Here is a 19,561-nt window from a genome sequence, read left to right as displayed (position 1 = left end):
GAAGGAAGGGCATGGATAGATGAATAAAGGGGTAGGTAGACAGATGGATGGATAGATGGGTGGGGAGGTGGAAGGATGGATAGACTGATATCCCCTGCCCCAGGAAAAAACTCTTTCACATGTGTGTGCACAGAGACATATGAGCTTGTAAGTTGCAGGTTTGCTGTAATAAAGAAAAGACTGTAAACAACCCAGATGTCCATCAGCAGATGAATGGTTAACCAAAATATGGTATATCCATTCCATGGAATACTACTTGGCAATAAAAGGGAATGAACTTATGAGGTCATCATTACTTGATACCAAAACCAGACAAAGACGTAGTAAGAAAAAACAACTATAGACCAATATCACTTATGAATATAGATGCAAAAATCTTCAACAAAATACTAGTAAATAGAATGCAGTAACATATAAAAGGATTATACACCACAACCAAGTAGGATTTATCCCTGGAATGTAAGATTAATTCAACATGTGAAAATCAATTAATGTAATACACCATATTAATAGAATAAAAGACAAAATCCACAGGATCTTAAAAGACACAGAAAAAAGCATTTGACAAAATTCAACACCCTTTCATGATAAAACACTCAACAATGGCTGATTCACAATGATGTACAGCAGAAACCAACACAACATTTAAAGCGATTATCCTCCAATTACAAATAAATTAAAAAAAAACACAAAACACTCAAAAAACTAGGAATAGAAGAGAACTTCCTCAACCTGATAAAGGGCATCTACAAAAAATCTACAGCTAACATCATATTTAATGGTAAAAGACTGAATACTTTTACCTGAAGATGAAGAACAAAACAAGGATATCCCCTCTCAGCACTTCAATATTGTACTGAAGGTTCTAGTCGGGGTAATTAGGCAAGAAAAAGAAAAGACATCCATATTGGAAAGAAAGAATTATACAATCTCTATTTGCAGATAACATAATCTTGTACACAGAAAATCTTAAGCAATCCACAACAAAGCCACTACAACAAAGCTCTGCAAGGTTGTAAGACACAAGATCATAGAAAACTTGATTGTATTTCTACACACTAGCAAGGAAAAACCCACAAGTGAAATTAAGAAAACAATTTCATTTACAGCAGCATCAGAAAAATAAAATACTTAGTAATAAACTTAACAAAAGATGGGCAAGATTTATACATTGAAAACTATAAAACATTGTTGAAAGATATTAAGAATACCTAAATAAAAATACATCACATGTTTATGAATTACCAACTTCATAGCATTAAGATAGCAATACTCCCCAAATTGATCTACAAATTTAGTGCAATTACTATCAGACTCCCAGCTTACTTCTTTGCAGAAATTGACAGGCTGACCCTAAAATTCAAGTGGAAATGTTGGGGATCCAGAATAGCTACAAAACTATTGAAAAAGAAACACAGAGTTGGAATACTTGCACGTCCCAATTTAAAAACTTACTACATAATATGGCAATCAAGACTGTGTGGTATTTCCATAAAGATAAATATACAGATCAATGGAATAGAATTGAGAGTCCAGAAATAAATTTATGCACCATGGGCAATTGATTTTATCAAGTGTGCCAAGACATTTCAATGGGGGAAGGAATAGTCTTTTCAACAAATGGTGCTGGGACAGCTGGATATACACATGGAAAGAATTAAACTGGACCTCTACTTTGCATTAAAGTAATTCAAAATGGATCAAAGACTTAAATATTAAGCACTAAAACTATAAAACTTTTAGAAGAAAACCTAGGCATAAATCTTCACAACCTTGGATTAGGCAACGATTTCCTAGATATGACACCTAAAGCATAGCAACCAAAGAAAAAAATAAATAAACTGGACTTGCTCAAAGCTAAAAACTTTTGGGAATTCCCTGGTTACCCAGTGGTTAGGACTCCGTGTGCTCACTGCCAAGGTCCTGGGTTCAACCTCTGGTCAGAGAACCAAGATTCCACAAGCTGCATGATGCATCCAAGAAAAAAAAGGCTAAAAGCTTTTGTGCTTCAAAGGACACTCTCAAGAAAGTGAAAAGATAACTGACAAATAAGAGAAAAATATGTGCAATCACATATCTGATAAGGGTCTAGCATACAGAACAAAGAATTCTTAATACTCAAAAATAAAAAGACAATCCAATTAAAATGGGCAAAGGATTTGAACAGACATTTCTATAAAGAATATATACAAATGGCCAACCGGAAATTCCCTGGTGGTCCAGTGGTTAGAATTCAGTGCTTTCACTGCTGAGGCCTGGGTTCAATCCCTGGTCAGTGAACTAAGATACTGCAGGCTTCATGGTATGGTTAAAAAAAAAAAGGCCAACAAACACATGAAAAGATGCTCAATATCATTAGCCATCAGGGAAATACAAGTCAAAAGCACAATGAGATAACATATCTCATTTACTAGGATCAGAAATGAGCACAGTAACTGGAGAGGATGTATAACCTTCATATAGTTACTCTGTAGAATACCTTTGAGGTTCCTCAAAAAGCTGAAAAAAGAATTACCACAGGACCTTGCAATTCCATTCCTAGATATACACCCAAGAGAACTGAAAATATATATACACATAAAAATTTTCACATGAATGTTCATAGTAGCATTATTCACGACAGCCAAAACTGTTTACTGATAGGATGAATGGATAGCAGAATGAAGTTTTCATGTGATAGAAAATTATTCAGCCTTAAAAAGGAATGAAGTACCGATCCATGCTACAACATGTTGCTGCTGCCGCTAAGTCACTTCAGTCGTGTCTGACTCTGTACGACCCCATAGATGGCAGCCCACCAGGCTCCTCTGCCCACAGGATTCTCCAAGCAAGAGTACTGGAGTGGGTTGCCATTGCTTTCTCCGCTACCTTGAAAACTTTATGTGAAGTAAAAGAAGCCAGTCACAAAAGCTCATATGTTGTATGATTCCACTTATATGAAATGCCCATAACAGGCAAATCCATAGAGATATAAAGTAGATTAGTGGTTGCCAGGGGCTGTGGGGAGGGGTAAATGGAAAGGGAAATGGCTACTAATGGGCACAGGGTTTCTTTATGGGATGATGAAAATGTTCTGGAATCAGAAGGTGCTAACAGTTGTACAACCTTGTGAATTAACTTACCACTGAAATGTATACTTTAAAGGGTTAATTTTGTGGTATGCAAATTACATCTCAATAAAAAAAAAGAATGAGCTACACAATAACTTGGATGAATCTCACAGATATTATGCTGAGCAAAATAAGTACATACTATACGATTTCATTTATATGAAGGTCAAAAACAGGCCAAAACCCCCAAGTATCATTTGTTGTTTATGGATACATACATATGCAGTAATGTAATGTAAAACATCAAAACATTCATGAAAAAGATAAACACCAAATTCAAGGTAGTGGAAGGAGAGGGGGAGATGAAATTAAATTGGTGCAAGGGTGTCAACTGTATCTGTAATATATTTCTTTTAAAAAGGATCTGAAGTAAATAGGACAAAATATTAACATTTGACAAATGTGAGTGCTTATTATAGTATCTTTTATACTTTTCTCTTAAAAAACAAAATAGTGTGGTTTTAAGGCAAACATCTGATTCCTTAGTCGACTTTGGTTGATGCTTCTCCAGGTGCTACTGACACGGAGGGGAGCCAAGCTCGTCCCAGCCCTAGTAGACTCCACAGTCTGGAAGAGACAAGAATAGTCCAAATGCCATGGGCTTGGACCAAGCTCTGGAGCCCCAGAAGATGCCAGGAGGGAGGGAACCAGTCAGGGAAGGCTTCTGGGAAGAGAGGGGAAGAGAGAGGAAGAGAGGCCGTTGGGGCTGAGTCTCAAATGGAGGCCCGAGGGAAAGGATGCTTGGCCCAGACACCCACCCCTGCCCCCACCCCCGCCCTCATTGGGCTCCCCCAAAGCCTGGCCTGGCCCTGGCGATTCCCTTATCTGCCCACTCCCAGCTGCCTCCCTGCTGGCTGAACTGTCACCACAGACTTCTGGGCCTGTGCCCCCTCCACAGGGATGGGGGAGGGAATGGGGTGAGGCCTGGCCTCAGAGCCTCAGGGTTTTGGTTCTTGATGGAGGCAGAGCCCTGAGGCCCCCACTCCCCATGCTTTACTTCCGTTCTCAACCCTTTCTCCACTCCAGTTATGAAGAAATGGGCTGTGAGTCCAGCAGCCAAACCCTTGTCTGAGACATGCCTCTGAAGAGGGCAGACTTCCTCACCTTACCCCAACACTGCACCTGCTATTTCTAGTAACAGTGAGGAGAGTTACTACTACAGAGCTTACCATTTATAATGTGCAGGCAGGCCCTGTGTTGAGTGGACTCTCAACAACATTTGAGGTGGTTTCTATGATTATACCCATTTTCCAAGCAAAGAAACTGAGGCTCAGAGGTTGGCCTGTCCAGGAATCGGCAGCAAATTAGTCAGAGCTGAGACAAGAAAGAACCCAAAGCCTTGGATGAACATTTTCATTTCTCTGCACCTATTCCCAGTCCAGAAGATGGGGGCAATTATATGCACTTACACCACAAGGATTGGTGAGAGCAGGATAAATATGATGCATGGAGAGCATTGAGCACAGTGCCTGGGGTGGCTTGGCAAATAATGCTACTGTGGTTATTATATTAGTGCTAGGAAAAATATTAGTATCAGAATTAGTATTATTATTAGCCACCGGAGTCACTGATAGAATTAAAATAAATAATAATTATTAGTTCTAGAATTCATATGAATATTAATAAAGTACTCATATAGATTAGAATTAACATTATTATTTATGTTATGTTATGTTAGTCGCTCAGTCGTGTCCAATTCTTTGCGACCCCATGGACTGTAGCCTAGTAGGCTCCCCTGTCCATGGACTTCTTCAGGCAAGAATACTGAAGTGGGTTGCCACTTCCTTGTCCAGGGGATCTGCCCAACCCAGGGATCGAACTTGGGTCTCCTGCATTGCAGGCAGATTCTTTACCATTTGAGCCACCAGGAAGCCCATTACTATTAATGCTTACTGCTAATAATAAGCATTATTAGTATTACTGTTAAAATTAGCATTAGTGCTAGTATCAATATTAGAATGTTAGTAATTAGAATTAGTACTGGTATTGATATCAGCATATTACTAGCATTAGTACTAGAATTAGAAGTAGTGCTGATAAAATAGGGCCAAATACCATCCTTCACACACAGTAGGCACTCAATGAATAAATAAGAATCTTCCCTGGTGGCTCAGATGGTAAAGCGTCTGCCTGCAATGCAGGAGATGCAGGTTCGATTCCTGGGTCAGGAAGATACCCTGGAGAAGGAAATGCCAATCCACTCCAGCACTCTTGCCTGGAAAATCCCATGGACTGAGGAGCCTGATAGGCTATAGTCCATGGGGTTGCAAAGAGTCGGACACGACTGAGCGACTTCACTTTAACATTTATTGAGATTTCAGAATCAAATGAGTTGAAATCACTTAATGGATAAAGTCTCATTGAGTCACTCTAATCACCCTGTGGAGTGGCCACTAGTACCCCATCTTTTCAGATGAGGAACTGAAGTCTAGAGGCGACAGTAACTGCCCAAGGCCACATGCCAGTCAGTGGCCCATAAATGAGGGTGGGCCAGCTCCAGAGTGGATGTCCTGAAATCATCACTTGAGTGATAGTGGTCTTTGTCCTCTCTGATACTGACAAGGGCTTGGCACAGACGGGCACAGAGCAGGAGCTCAATAAATAGCCTCCTTTCCTCCTCAAATCTTCCATTTTGCATATGAGGACAGTGAGGCCCAGACAGGTAAGATGAGGATGATAAAATCCCTCTGGGGTAGGCCAGTGACTGAGCAGAGCCTACTCATCCTTGCCCTCTGCCCTTGGTGTGTCTCGGTTACCTCATCCATAGAATGGGTGGACCAGGGAACTCCCTGGCCCGTGGAGTCCCAGGGCCATGGCTGGTTAGTCTTAACCCCTCCCCTATAGGGACCCAAGTTGGACAACTTTGTTTACAAGTTTATTCAGTGATTTTACATGGGGCACTCAGAATAGGACACTGGTCTGTGTCAGCAACAAGACAGTAGTTGTTGTCACCGTTGTTACTATCTGGGGAAAGGAGAACAGGACAAGAAGGTGGCACAGGGGCCCAGTGGCTCTCTGGAGGTCCCTCTCAGGCCACAGGCCACATGGGTTCACATCAGTCCACACCCCCTCCCCTCCCACCCACCCTGGCACCACCTACCCAGGGCATATGCCAGGCTGCTACCTGGGGTCTCATGACTTCCTCTCAAACTCTCTGTCGCTGAATCTGTGTCTCTGTCCTCCCCTTCTCTGTATCATCTTTGTCTCCCTTCTCAGCTTCTCCACCTGTGTCCTCGGCCTCTGTCGCTTTCAGGTTTTATCTTGCACCTTCTGTCCGTCTCTGCCTGTCTCCCTTTCTCTTAGCCTCTGTCTGCCCTTCACTGTCTCTGGCCCTCTCTGTGCATCCCTCACCCTCTGTCTCTCCTTCCTTTCTGTGCCCTCTCTGTCTCCTTCCAGCTCTACGTCTCTTTCTGTCTCTTTCTCTATTTATCTGCATCTCGTCATTCCCATCTCTCTACCTCTCTCCCTTCTCTATCCCTCCCTCCTTCCTTTCCCCCACCTTATCCTACTCAAGGACCTGCAGAGGAACCAACCCCTAGTCCCACCTGTTTCCCGCCTCCAAAGCCGCATGGCGGGCAAGAAGTTGAGGCCACCGTCCCTGGGTGCCCCCCCCAGCTCTGCGCCCCCCCAGCCCAAGACAGCCTGTTACCACCGCGGAGCCAACAGCCACGCTGGCCTCCATCTGATAAGACTTATCTGCTGCCCCAGGGCAGGCCAGAGCTGGCGTAAGCCCCAGCGGGGCGCTGAGTGAATGTGCCTCTGCTTCCCGCCAGTCTTGGCCTGGTCCCCGGGGTGGGCCTGGGTCCTGAAGATGTCCCACCAACATCTTGATTCAAATTCCCACCAAACCTCTTTGAGCCTCATTCTTGTCACCTGCAAAATGGGTACAGTCACAGCCCTTCTCTCCCTTTGGCCAGGAAGACACATACATAAGGGGCCAGCCCTCACCTGGCTAAGCACACAGTAGGGGCTTTACGTTTGTAAAACTCACTGAAAAGCCCAGCTGGGTCATAACACCATATCTGCTATTTTCATTTTATATTGCTTTCAGCCCATTTTTGTTTGACTGGACACTGAAGCCCACAGAAGCCCAAGTCAAACAGGGTCCAAGAATCTACAGGGTGGGCAGGTGGGGTGGAAGAAGGCCCCACTGCCCAAGAGGTGCCCCACCAGTAGGGGGCCGGCCCCCTCCCCTGGCCTGCCCCACCCACTGGGGCATCAGCCACTCCCTGGAGAGGAGGGAGGAGGGAGAGGGGAGGGAGGGAGGGAAGGAGGAAGGGAGCCTCAAAGGCCAAGGCCAGCCAGGACACCCCCCGGGATCACATTGAGCTCGTCACATCCCCAAAGCAGCTGAACCCTCCGCACCAACCAGCCCAGGTCAGTCTCAGCCCCCTAAGAGCCCCCCAGCAAGGCAGACCCTGGGCCTGCTGCCCCTTACTTCAAGGCTACTCCCCAAGCCTGCTCTAGGCTCCCCAACCCACCACTGGTCCCCAAAGTGTCTACCACCCCTGAATCCCCTGACAGCTCTTCCAGACCACCTCTATCTTTCTAACCCCCATCTGTACCCCAAATCTGCCCCCTAAACCCAATTCTCTCTGCCCTGACTCCCATCCACTGCTTCCAAGATATTTATGCTCTCCTGCTCCCTTAACTCTGCCCACCATACTCCCATCTCTGACCCGAAATATGCTTTCATCCCACCAAATCCTAACCTCTGCCCCAAATATGACTTTCACTAACCCAAACTTGTCCCTGAATTCACCACAAAGGCTCACTTTTGTGCCCCCCACCACACACACCTATTTCTGCTCTGAAGCCCCTGCCTACTCCACAACACCCCTGTCTCTGCCCCCAATTCTCTCTCTAACCTCCCAAACCTGTCTCTGGATTGCCAAACCCTAGCTCCATGCTCTTGACCCATCGCTGCCTCTCAAATCCCATACTTGTTCCCTGTAACTTCTCTCTGATGCCCTAAAACCATTTCTCTCTCTCAACTCCTTGCCTATGCTCAAAAATGTCTTCATCATTCCAAACACCAAGTCCACCCCTTCAATCTGTTCTGTCACATGAATCCTCCTGTCTGCCTTCTCTAAACCCCATCTTAGCTTCCCAATATTTCTCTGTCCCTCTAGGTGCCCTCTCTGGCCCCCAATCTTTATTCACTCCAATTGTATCTCTATTCTCAAACTCTTCCTGTGCTCCCATAAGCCATCTCTAGTCATCAGACACACCTCTGCCTGCCTATCATAACTCCATCTCTGCTCCAGCAAAACCGTTGGACCCTCACACTTTTCCATGACTCTCAGAATCCACCCCGAGCCCTAAACTATAGCTCCAACTTCTCAACTTTCTCTCTCTCTCTCAAACTTTGCTTCTGATCCCCAACCCTGTTTCTGCCTTCCCAACTTATTTCTGATCCCAAAATGTGACTTTTCAAGCAAACCTTTCACTGCTTCTTAAACTCGCATTTGTTTACCCCAAACTCCACAGTTGTTCCCCAAACCCCTGACTCCTTAACCCCATATCTAATCCTCAAACTCCATCTCAGACTCTCCCAAGATTCATCTGCCCCCAGATCCCATCTGTACTCCCTTCAGTCCCAAGGGACCCTCCCTTGAGGGCTGGGGTGGGGATGTTACCTGGGGTGAGGGGCTGGACTGAGGGAAAGCTGAGGGCCAGCCAGCTGCCTGCCACCCGTTGGGGCAGCACTTACTCTAGTGGGGCAGCTGATAAGGAGTTTTCATATCCCCCAGCCTCGAGATAAACTTTATCTCTGTCCAGAGAGTGATAACTGGGGGGGGGGGGGGAGTTGGGCCCCTGCCACAGAGGGGTGGACAGTCTTGGACCTGCCAAGGTACAAGGTGTAGGGACGGGGCAGTGGGGTTGGAAGGAGACTGGGGGGGTGCTTGTGAGGACAGAATGAGGGGATAAAAGAACAGTGGTTAACAGAGACAAAAAGAGTAAGAAACAAATCGAGACAGAGAAAAAGGAGGAAAAAAAAAACAAAGAGAGATGGAGAGGGAGAAAAGGAGCAAAATACAGAGACATGAAGAGAAAGAAGAAAAAGAGAGACTCAAAGGAAGAGTAAGAGAGACGGAGAGACAGGAAAGAGGGAGAGACTCAGGAGCAGAAAAGGAGAGTAAGACAGAAATGCAGAGAGACTCACAGATAGAATCATGGCGAGACAGACAGGAAAGAGATGGAGTTGGAGATGAGGAGGCAAGACACTGTCCCCAGAGAAGACAGAATGTGCCCCAGGGCCTAGAGAAGGTTGATGGTGGGTACACTGACAGGCCCGTCTCTTTCCCAGCACAACCCCAACCCAGGGCCTAGCTGTGAGCCTGTCTACGTAGGCAATACAATGGGTCGCTTAGGCAGGGGAAGGTGGTCTTCTTTATCTCTGTCACTTCACCCTACAGACAGGGAGACCAAGGCCTTCAGATTCACAGGGCAAGTCAAGTAAGGGGGTAGGTTTCCTGACTCCTCAACTGGGGTTGTGTGCAGAAGGGTATGATCAGGGGTGTGGGAACACTGAGAAAGACATTAGGCCAGAGGACCCAGAGAGAAACACGAAGGAAGAGACAAACAAGCAGAAAGTGACAGAGCGGGAGAGATATACAGACATTCAAAGAGATGAGTGGAGAGGGAAAAAGAGAAACAGAAAAATATAGAGAGAGCAAAGAAAGATAAAAGAGAGATAAAGATGGAAAGAGAATCAGAGACATGGGAAGACAGACAAGGGAAGGAGGAAAAACAGACATTTATAAAAGCACAGAGAGAGCATAGAAAATGGGAGGGAAATACAGAGAGCCAGACTTGACAAGAAGCAGGGTAGGGGAAAAGAGACACAAGAAGACAAGAGATACGCACAGAGAAGAATAGAAGCAAAGGGGCAAGGACCCCTGTCACCACCTTCTATCCAGCAGACGGGGAAACTAAGGCCTGAGGATGGTGGGGACTGAAGGAGCTGGAAAGCAGAACTATGGCAGACCTCTCCAGAGGGCACGGTACAGGCTGAGGGAACACCTCCCACCTGTCCCCCTCCTCAGAGGAAGCCACAGGCCTTGGGGTGATTTCAAAAGTTGGGCGGGGATGGCAGAGATAAGCAGTGGGGGTACTGACCCCCCCATGAAACAGGGAGGAACTGAGGGGGCCCTCTGTCTGCACACCCAACGGAGGTGGAGGAGGGGAGAGTCAAGCCGGAAACCATGGGGTTTCTGAGAAAGTCAGAAGGCAAGATGCAACAGATAGGGATGAAGTTGGGGAGACAGGAGGCTGAACCCCAAGGTCTGGGGAATGACCAAGGAGTTCAAGGGACTCTGGTTCTGCAGCTCAGCCCACCCCACCTACAAACTCCTAGGAGGGTGAGGGGGTGGAGGTAGAGGGAGAAGAGAAAGTGGAGGAGGAGGAGAGGAGAAAATGAGAAGGAGAAAGAGATGAGCAGAAAGGGGGGCAAAGGAGAATGATGAAGACAAAAGAAGGGAGGGGAGGACAAAGGAGGAGAAGGAAAGAGGAGTGAAGCAGTTGTTGAATGGGGAAGGGGGGAAAGCTAAGAAAAGGGGAGGGAGAGGAGGAAGAGACAGAAGGAGAAAAGAGATAGGGGACCAGGGAGAAAAGACAGACAGGGAGAGGAAGAGGAAGAAGGGAAAAAGAGAGCAGGGAGGAAGGAAGGCGGAGGAAGAGTAGAAAGTGAAGGAAGAGGGGGAGAGGAAGAGAAAGAAGAGATGGGGAGAGAAAATGAAGAGGAGACAAAACAGAAGAGGAGTAAAAGGGGGGTGTGGAGGAGAGAAAAGGAGGAGAGGAAAGATAAGAGGAAGAAGGGAAAAGGGGCAGGATAGGGAGTAAGAGAACTGAATGGAAGATAAGGGAAGATGAGGGTGGACAGAGGAGGCAAGAGGAGGGTACTAGGGAGGTGGAAAAGCGGGGTAAGAGGATTGAGGGAATGGAGTGGGAGGAGGGAGAAGGGAGGAAGAGAGGGGAGGGGGGGTTCTGTGTCTGAGGACCCCTCCTGTCCTCACAGGTCAAACCCCAGAGGCCCCATGGAGTTCCCTGGCCTCGGGGCCTTGGGGACCTCTGAGCCCCTACCCCAGTTTATGGACCCTGCCTTGGTATCTTCACCACCAGAATCGGGGGTCTTCTTTCCCCCCGGGTCTGAGGGCTTGGATACAGCAGCCTCCTCCACTGCAGCCAGCACCGCCACGGCTGCAGCTGCCGCACTGGCCTACTACAGGGATGCGGAGGCCTACAGACACTCCCCAGGTAACTTCTTTGGGTGGCTATCTTGGCACTGGCTCTGTGCTGTCAAGGTTGCCATGGAGACCCAGAATCCTTCAAAGAGTCAATTCTGGAAAATGGGATAAGGCTTCACATCTCTGTGCTGACTCCTAGTCAAGTCCAGAACTGGGAATGCCATTGCTCCCCAACCTGTCCTCTTGGGGTAGCCATACTGGGAAGCAATGATGGAAGTAGACAGTGGCTGGAGTTGCCAGGTAATATATGGGGCTCCAAATCCCAACAAGTCATCCTCAAAGCTCATTTGGAAATGTTGGAGGTCAGGGGACAGAGCAACCACTAGGGCTCAGAACACTGGAGTCACTCAAATGCCAGCAGTTCTTCTGGTCACCAGTTCAAAGCACGGAAACTTGGTCACCATACTGGGGCTCTTGGGCATCATTAGACCCTGAAAGTAAGATGAATTTAGACTGATTGTTTCTCTTCTTTCCTCTTTCTTTACCATACCCCCATAGTCTTTCAGGTGTACCCACTGATCAACTGTATGGAGGGGATCCCCGGGGGCTCACCATATGCTAGCTGGGCCTATGGCAAGACCGGGCTCTACCCTGCCTCAACTGTGTGCCCCACCCGTGAGGACTCCTCTCCCCAGGCCTCAGAAGATCTGGATGGGAAAGGGGGAAGCAGCTTCCTGGAGACCTTAAAGACGGAGCGGATGAGTCCAGACCTCTTGACACTGGGGACTGCACCACCTTCATCAATTCCAGTCCCTAGCAGTGCCTACGGGGGTCCTGACTTTTCTAGTACCTACTTTTCTCCCACTGGGAGCCCCCTCAATCCAGCACCTTATTCCTCCCCAAAGCTTCGTGGAACTCTGCCCCTAACCCCCTGCGGTGAGGTTCTCAAAAAGGGACTGGGAGGTTGAGGTTGGTGGGGGTGACCAAGGGAGAGCTGGTCTGAGACTAACTCCTTCTTCCCCTCTGTCTACTCCACCAGAGGCCAGAGAATGCGTGAACTGTGGAGCAACGGCGACACCATTGTGGCGGCGGGACAGGACAGGCCACTACCTGTGCAATGCCTGTGGCCTCTATCACAAGATGAATGGGCAGAACAGGCCCCTCATCCGGCCCAAGAAGCGCCTGGTAACACCAAGCCCTCCCATCCCTGCTGTTCTCAACCTTCACAGAAATCCCAGTCCTGATGATCTATAAGAACCCACACGTTCCGCTCCTTCCCCATCCACCCAGGAAACCAGCTGTGTACAGTATCTCTTATCCTTGACCAAACAACATAGGTGCCAGCAGGAATTCTATTCTCTCCCTGCACTTTTCTTCCTTTGTGTCACACTGGGATCACCTTGGGGCACTTTGAAGCACTAGGGATTGATTGAGACCCTCCTCAGATGTGTTGGTTGAACTGGCTGGAATGTGGGGGAATCATGATTACTTCTAATTCCCATAATGATTTCAGTGGATGGCCAAAGTTACATGCAAATTGTGTAGTGCCCTATAAAACACCCCAAATGCCTATCCTGGCAGGGAGGCCCTGTCCTCACCCACACAGAAACCCTAGCCCTCGTCCTGAAGCAAACCCTGCCCTCAACCTGACCCTCACCTCTTTGGTCCTCCACCCAGCAGCGTGTCCATACTTACTTGCTCTCTCCCCTAGATTGTCAGCAAAAGGGCAGGGACCCAGTGTACCAACTGCCAGACAACCACCACGACACTGTGGCGGAGAAACGCCAGCGGGGACCCTGTGTGCAACGCCTGCGGCCTCTACTACAAACTACACCAGGTGACCCGGGGCTCGTGGAGCCTCCCTCCTCTCCTTCCTCCCATTTCCCTTCCTTCCCCTCCACCCTTCCCCCTTCCTTTATCCACTAGCTATTTTCTTCCTTCCTTCTCCTTCACCCTTCCTCCACCCCCCCATTCCCTCTCACCCCTCCACCCTCTCTCCTGATTCCCACCTGTCACCTCCTCCCTAGGCCATCAGCTAATTTCCACTCCCCTGCCCTGCCCTAGACCAGGGGCAGCTCCCATCAACCTGAGAGGCTTTCCCAAACGCACAGCCTGAAAACTTCAGGATTCTTGTCATATCAGGGGCACATTCCCTAATCCTTGAATAAGTTCTCTATTCTTAAAAGTGGCGTGAATTGGTCATCCCTGGAGGAGTCATAGAGCAAGATGTGGAGCTGGGAAACAGCCATGGCCTCCCTCTTGGCAGGTGAACCGACCACTGACCATGAGGAAGGATGGTATCCAGACTCGAAACCGCAAGGCATCTGGGAAAGGGAAAAAGAAACGGGGATCCAGCCTAGGAGCTACAGGAGCAGCAGAAGGACCATCTGGCGGCTTCATGGTGGTGGCTGGGGGCAGCAGTAGCGGGAATTGCGGGGAGGTGACCTCAGGCTTGACATTGGGCCCACCTGGTACTGCCCATGTCTACCAAGGCCTGGGGCCCGTAGTGCTGTCAGGGCCTGTTAGCCATATCATGCCATTTCCAGGACCCCTGTTGGGCTCACCCACAGGCTCCTTCCCCACAGGCCCTGTGCCTCCCACCACCACCACCACTGTGGTGGCCCCACTCAGCTCATGAGGGTACCGAGCACGGCCTCAGGGCAGGGTCTGGTGTTCCCTCCCCATTTCTAGCCAGCAGTGTGTCCCACCCAACCTCCTGGGACCCAGAAAAACCTTGGGCTGGACCTTCAAAGCTTCCGTAAAATAAAACCACCAGAGTCCTGAAAATGGAGGTGTGAGTCTATGTGGGACTGGGGTGTGTGTATGTATCTGTGTCCATGATTATTTCATGACACTGTGAGCTGCCATGTGTGACCATGGGAGATAGCACATGGGGTTTCACAATTGTAATGGTACATGTGAAACCAAGTGTGACAGCGTCCAGGTGGAATGAGATAGCATGTGCACTGACACATCATGGTGGGAGCCAGTGTGCAACAGGCAATAGGGATGAGGCTGTGTGACATGACGTGCGTGACTCCAGGTTCCCCTGAAAGGCTGGGCAGGGGTGAATGTGTGAAGTATGTGGAAGTGTGTCAGCGGCAGCATGTGCTGAGTAAATGTGTGGGGTTGTGCACCAGTGGGGTGATCTTTGAGACAGCACGACGGCACGTGCACTGGGCACAGAAGTGGATCCAGACACATTTTGGAACATTGAACAAGAACTGTTATATGATGGTGTGTGAGGCACAGCAGTGGGACCGTGAGGGTCTGAGTCTTAGAATGTCTTTAAGGGTCTGGTGACAACAGTATTTCTGTGCAAGTCTGTATGTGTGTGAGCATATCATGTGGTGTGGCCCATGTCCCAGTGTCTCCGAGTGGTTGACAATGTTTGTTAGTTGTTCAGCTGTGTCTGACTCTTTGCGGCCCCATGGACTGTAGCCCGCCAGGCTCCTCTGTCCATGGAATTCTCCAGGAAAGAATACTGGAGTGGGTTGCCATTTCTTTCTCCAGGGGATCTTCCCAACCCAGGGGTTGAACCCGGCTGTCCTGCATTGCAGGCAGATTCTTTACCGTCTGAGCCACCAGTTTCAGTTGGTGTAAGCTAGGAACCCTATTCTAAGGGACATCAGACATCTGAGGACAGGAAAGGGAGGAAGGGGGGGGAATAGTAGCCATCAAGTAGGTCAAAAGGCCAGTGGAGGACTGTGAGGCTGTCTATGGGCCTTTCTGTCACTTATCTCTTACCTCTCTCAACCCAGATAGGCCTGCAGCCCTGTGGGAAATGGTAGAGAATGAGCGGGGGAGATTAGGAAGACAAAGTGCCCTCTGGGAGTGATATTTAGACCCTGAAGGTCGGGGAGCTCCCCACAGTACTAGCTCCCGCCCCAACACACCTACCTACTCAACAGGGTGAACTGCTTCCCCGAACGTGGAACCTGTACTTCCATTTAACAAACCCTTACACAGGAGCAGTCAGGTGACATCCTAAACCAGACAGGTTAAGTGGCTCGCCACAGCTGGCCGAGGCTTTCCAGCAGCTCTTAACAGCAAGCAGCACCTTTAACTGAGTGCTCACTGTGGGTCAGCAACAGCTGAGAGACTTCAGCTGCCTTAGTTCATGAACACCTGAAAAAAAAAAAAACCTGAGGAAACTGTATTCATGCTCATTTGACTAATGAAAAGCTAGGGTCAGAACTCGCCCTGACCACACTGAGTTTAAGGAGTGGATTTTAGATGGGTGACCCCTCACCATAGTGAGTCTTCAGTTCAGTTCACTCACTCAGTCATGTCCGACTCTGCCACCCCATGAATCGCAGCACGCCAGGCCTCCCTGTCCATCACCAACTCCCAGAGTTCACTCAAACTCATGTCCATCGAGTCGGTGATGCCATCCAGCCATCTCATCCTCTGTCGTCCCCTTCTCCTCCTGCCCCCAATCCCTCCCAGCATCAGAGTCTTTTCCAATGAGTCAACTCTTCGCATGAGGTGGCCAAAGTACTGGAGTTTCAGCTTCAGCATCAGTCCTTTCAAAGAACACCCAGGACTGATCTCTTTTAGAATGAACTGGTTGGACCTCCTTGCAGTCCAAGGGACTCTCAAGAGTCTTCTCCAACACCACAGTTCAAAAGCATCAATTCTTCGGCGCTTAGCTTTCTTCACAGTCCAACTCTCACATCCATACATGACTACTGGAAAAACCATAGCCTTGACTACATGGACCTTTGTTGGCAAAGTAATGTCTCTGCTTTTGAATATGCTATCTAGGTTGGTCATAACTTTCCTTCCAAGAAGTAAGCGTCTTTTAATTTCATGGCTGCAATCACCATCTGCAGTGATTTTGGAGCCCAAAAACCTCACACTTAATTGGTCTGGTTCTCTGTACAGCTTCTCCCCTGGAGCCCCAAGGTGAGGACTGTGGGCCCACATATCTTGAACACAGCAGGGGTGAGTAGCTGTTCTGAACAGAGCAGCATCCCTTCAGAGCAGTCACCACACTAGCCCATGTGAGAATCATGGTGGTCCACACACTCCTTACAGGAACTGTCCACAAGGGCCCTGGCCCTGTAAAAGCCTGGTTGTCCCCACAGGACCCCAGCCCTCTCAGCCTAGAGGAGGCCTAGTCTTCATCTTGAACAGAAACCCCTCTCAGAACCTGTGTGGAAATGTGCCTGGCCCCACATTGCTCAGGAATCTGGGTCTACACCTGGTATAAGAATGGCTGCCCAAGCCCAGTACAGAAACCTAGTTCTGGGACTCTAAGGGAATCCCTTTTTCTAATTATCAACAGGAAAACCAGCCTGACTCTGGACAGGAACACGAGCCCTCACCTTGCACTGGAGGAACCCCTGGCCTCCCATGGCACAAGAACCTCTGCCTTACTCCTGCTGGCAATCTGGAACTCCCACTGAAAGAAAGTCCCTGTACCACCCCTAACAGAAATGCCTGTCCTGACCCTCTTCCCAAGCCTCACTCTCTTTATAGGAATCCTATCTTGCCCTTGGACAGGACACCTCTGTCCTCACAATGTACTGGAGCCCTGCCCTTCAGGTAGCATTTTCAAAATACCTCACTCACTAGAAAATCTAGTGAGTTCAGAAAATCCAGACTGAGTTTAGAAGCCCTTGCCTCCATGATGGACAACAACTCCTGACGTCACTCTGCACAACAAGCCTGATTTCACAACCCACCACGCAGAGCATGCAGGAACTCATGCTCTAACTCTCAACAAGAACTTCATTCTTGAGCTTACACAGGAAGCCCTGCGTTAGGGACACCTGTCCTAACCCTCAACTTTAAGCCCATATCTCATCCTATGCAGCCACCTATGGTCTCACTTGGCACAGGATCCCCCTCCCAGACACTGTACAGGGCTTCCCCTCCTCACCCCATGTTTGCACCAGGGCCACGACTCTCTTACAGGAGGCCTTGACTATAACTGTCCTGGAACTTCTAACCAGACTTTAAGCAGAAAACCTTTATCCTGACTCTCCACAGAAATCCTTAACTTGACTCATTTATAGGAAACTCTGACCTGATCCTTTACAGGAACTCCTAACCTTCCCCCATGGAAACACCCCCGTGACCCTGCACAGGAAGCCCTGTGACACTCTACAACAGCCCCTTCCCCGGCCTTGTCCCAGAAGCCCCACTTTTGCCCTTTACAGGAGCCACTGTCCTGACCCAACAGAAGAAACCCTCACCTGAATCTGTGAAGGTGACTATGTCCTACCTCTGCACAGGATCCCTGTCCTAATGCTGTGTGGGACCACCCTGAGTCCTTCAGGAACTTGTGTCCTGAGCTGGTACAGAAAACCCTGCTCTCATACTCAAAGGGAACCTCTGACTTGAGAGACATCCAAGAAATGAACCAGTATAAAAACATCTATCCTGCACAGGAACTTCTGCTCTGACCTTGTTAAACAATCCAGAATCTGAATCACCATGATCACCTGTCCTGAGTCTGTACAAGAACCCTGGCCTCCTGGAGTAGAAAATGGCAAGTCACTCCAGTATTCTTGCCTGCAAAATCCAATGGACAGTGGAGCCTGGTGGGCAACAGTCCACTTGGTCACAAACAGTCGGACAACACTGAAGTGACTTACCATGCACACTGCTACATTTAAAATGGATGACCATCAAGGACGTACTGTAGCACGGAGAATTCTGTTCAGTGTCATATGGCAACTTGGATGGGAGGGGTGTTGGGAGGAGAATGGATACGTGTATATGTATGGGTGAGTCCCTTTGCTGTTCACCTGAAACTATCATAATATTGTCTGTTAATTGGCTATACCCCCAACAAAATGAAAAACAAGCAAGCAAACAAACAAACCCTGGCCTAACCCCTAAAAGAGTCTCGATCTGCGTCTCTGATTCTCCAGGCAAGAACACTGGAGTGGGTTGCCATTTCCTTCTCCAATGCATGAAAGTGAAAAGTGAAAGTGAAGTCACTGAGTCGTGTCTGACTCTTAGCGACCCCATGGACTGCAGCCTACCAGGCTCCTCCATCCATGGGATTTTCCAGGCAAGAGTACTGGAGTGGGGTGCCATTGCCTTCTCCGAGAGAAACCTCTACAGGTGGAGAAACCTCCACCTCCACCCTTGTCCTGATACATTAAAGAGAATTCTTAATAGCAGTGCTGTCCAAAAGAAATACAATTCTAGTCACATGTGTAATTTTAAATTTTCATGCAGCTGCATTAAAAAGAGAGAAAAACAGGTGATGTTAATTTAAATGATAGATTTTATACTTTACCCACTATAATTGAGTACAGTTGACACTTTAACAACAAGGGGGGAGAGGCACTGACACCTCCGAGCAGTGAAAATCATGTATAACTTTATTAGTCAGTCCTCTATATTTGGTTTCTCCACATCAGCAGTTTCACATCTGTAGACTCGCAAAGAGTCACACAAGACTGAGTGACTAAGCACAGATTCGACCAACCTCAGATCATGTAGCAGTAATATGTATTGAAAAAAAAGTTGCATACAAGTGAACCCACAAATTGAAATCCATTTTGTTCAAGGACCAACAGTATTTCATTTCAATATGTAATCGATATGGTGGCTTCCCTGGTGGCCCAGTGGTAAAGAACCCACCTGACAATGCAGGAGACATGGGTTCAATCTCTGATCCAGGACGATCCCACATGCTGCGGAGCAACTGAACCCGAGCACCACAACCATTAAGCCTGTGCTCTAGAGCCCAGGAACCATAACTACTGGGCCCATGCACCCTAGAGCCTGTGCTTTGCAACAAGAGAAGCCACTGCAATGAGAAGCCCAAGCACCACAACTAGAGTTACTCCTGCTCTCCACAATAAGAGGAATGCCCACACAGCAATGAAGACTGAGCACAGTCAGGAATAAATAAAATTATTTTAATCAATTTAAAAGTTACTGCTGGGACTTCCCTGGCGGTCCAGTGGTTAGAACTCCACACTTCCACTATAGGGGGCCTTCCCCCATAGTTTTGTCGGTAAAGTATGTGCCTGCACCGCAGGAAACCCAGGTTCGATCCCTGGGTCAGGATGATCCCCTGGCAAAGGAAATGGTAACCCACTCCAGTATCCTTTCCTGAAATATCCCACGGACAGAGGAGCCTGGTGGGCTGCAGTACATTGGATGGCAAAGAATCGGGCACGACTGAGTGACTAACTCTTTCTCCACATTATGGGTCTCAGGTTTGATCCCTGATCAGGGAATTAATCGGAGAAGGCAATGACGCCCCACTCCAGTACTCTCACCTGGAAAATC

General features: G+C 48.2%; 1 protein-coding gene across 2 annotated transcripts; it reads left to right on the top strand.

Moving 5' to 3' along the window:
* The first annotated feature begins 7,427 nt into the window (after positions 1-7,427).
* Positions 7,428-14,086, top strand: GATA1 (GATA binding protein 1). Of its 2 annotated transcripts, XM_086389031.1 has the most exons (6): positions 7,428-7,487; positions 11,131-11,369; positions 11,858-12,235; positions 12,339-12,484; positions 13,011-13,136; positions 13,566-14,086. In XM_086389031.1, exons 2-6 carry the CDS (start codon positions 11,150-11,152, stop codon positions 13,935-13,937), a joined length of 1,242 nt encoding a protein of 413 aa, XP_086245157.1. In that variant the 5' UTR covers positions 7,428-7,487; positions 11,131-11,149; the 3' UTR covers positions 13,938-14,086. The 2 variants fall into 2 exon arrangements, with proteins under 2 accessions (XP_086245157.1, XP_086245156.1); XM_086389030.1 differs by lacking the exon at positions 7,428-7,487 and having other exon boundaries at positions 10,982-11,369.
* The last annotated feature ends 5,475 nt before the right edge of the window (positions 14,087-19,561 follow it).

This window comes from Bos grunniens, chromosome X, assembly GCF_055505025.1.
Source record: "Bos grunniens cultivar Pamir isolate PY7600 chromosome X, Bosgru_T2T1.0, whole genome shotgun sequence".
NCBI classification, from domain to species: Eukaryota; Metazoa; Chordata; class Mammalia; order Artiodactyla; family Bovidae; genus Bos; species Bos grunniens.
The sequence above is the reverse complement of the archived record's forward strand: the minus strand, read 5'-3'. Positions and strand labels throughout refer to the sequence as shown.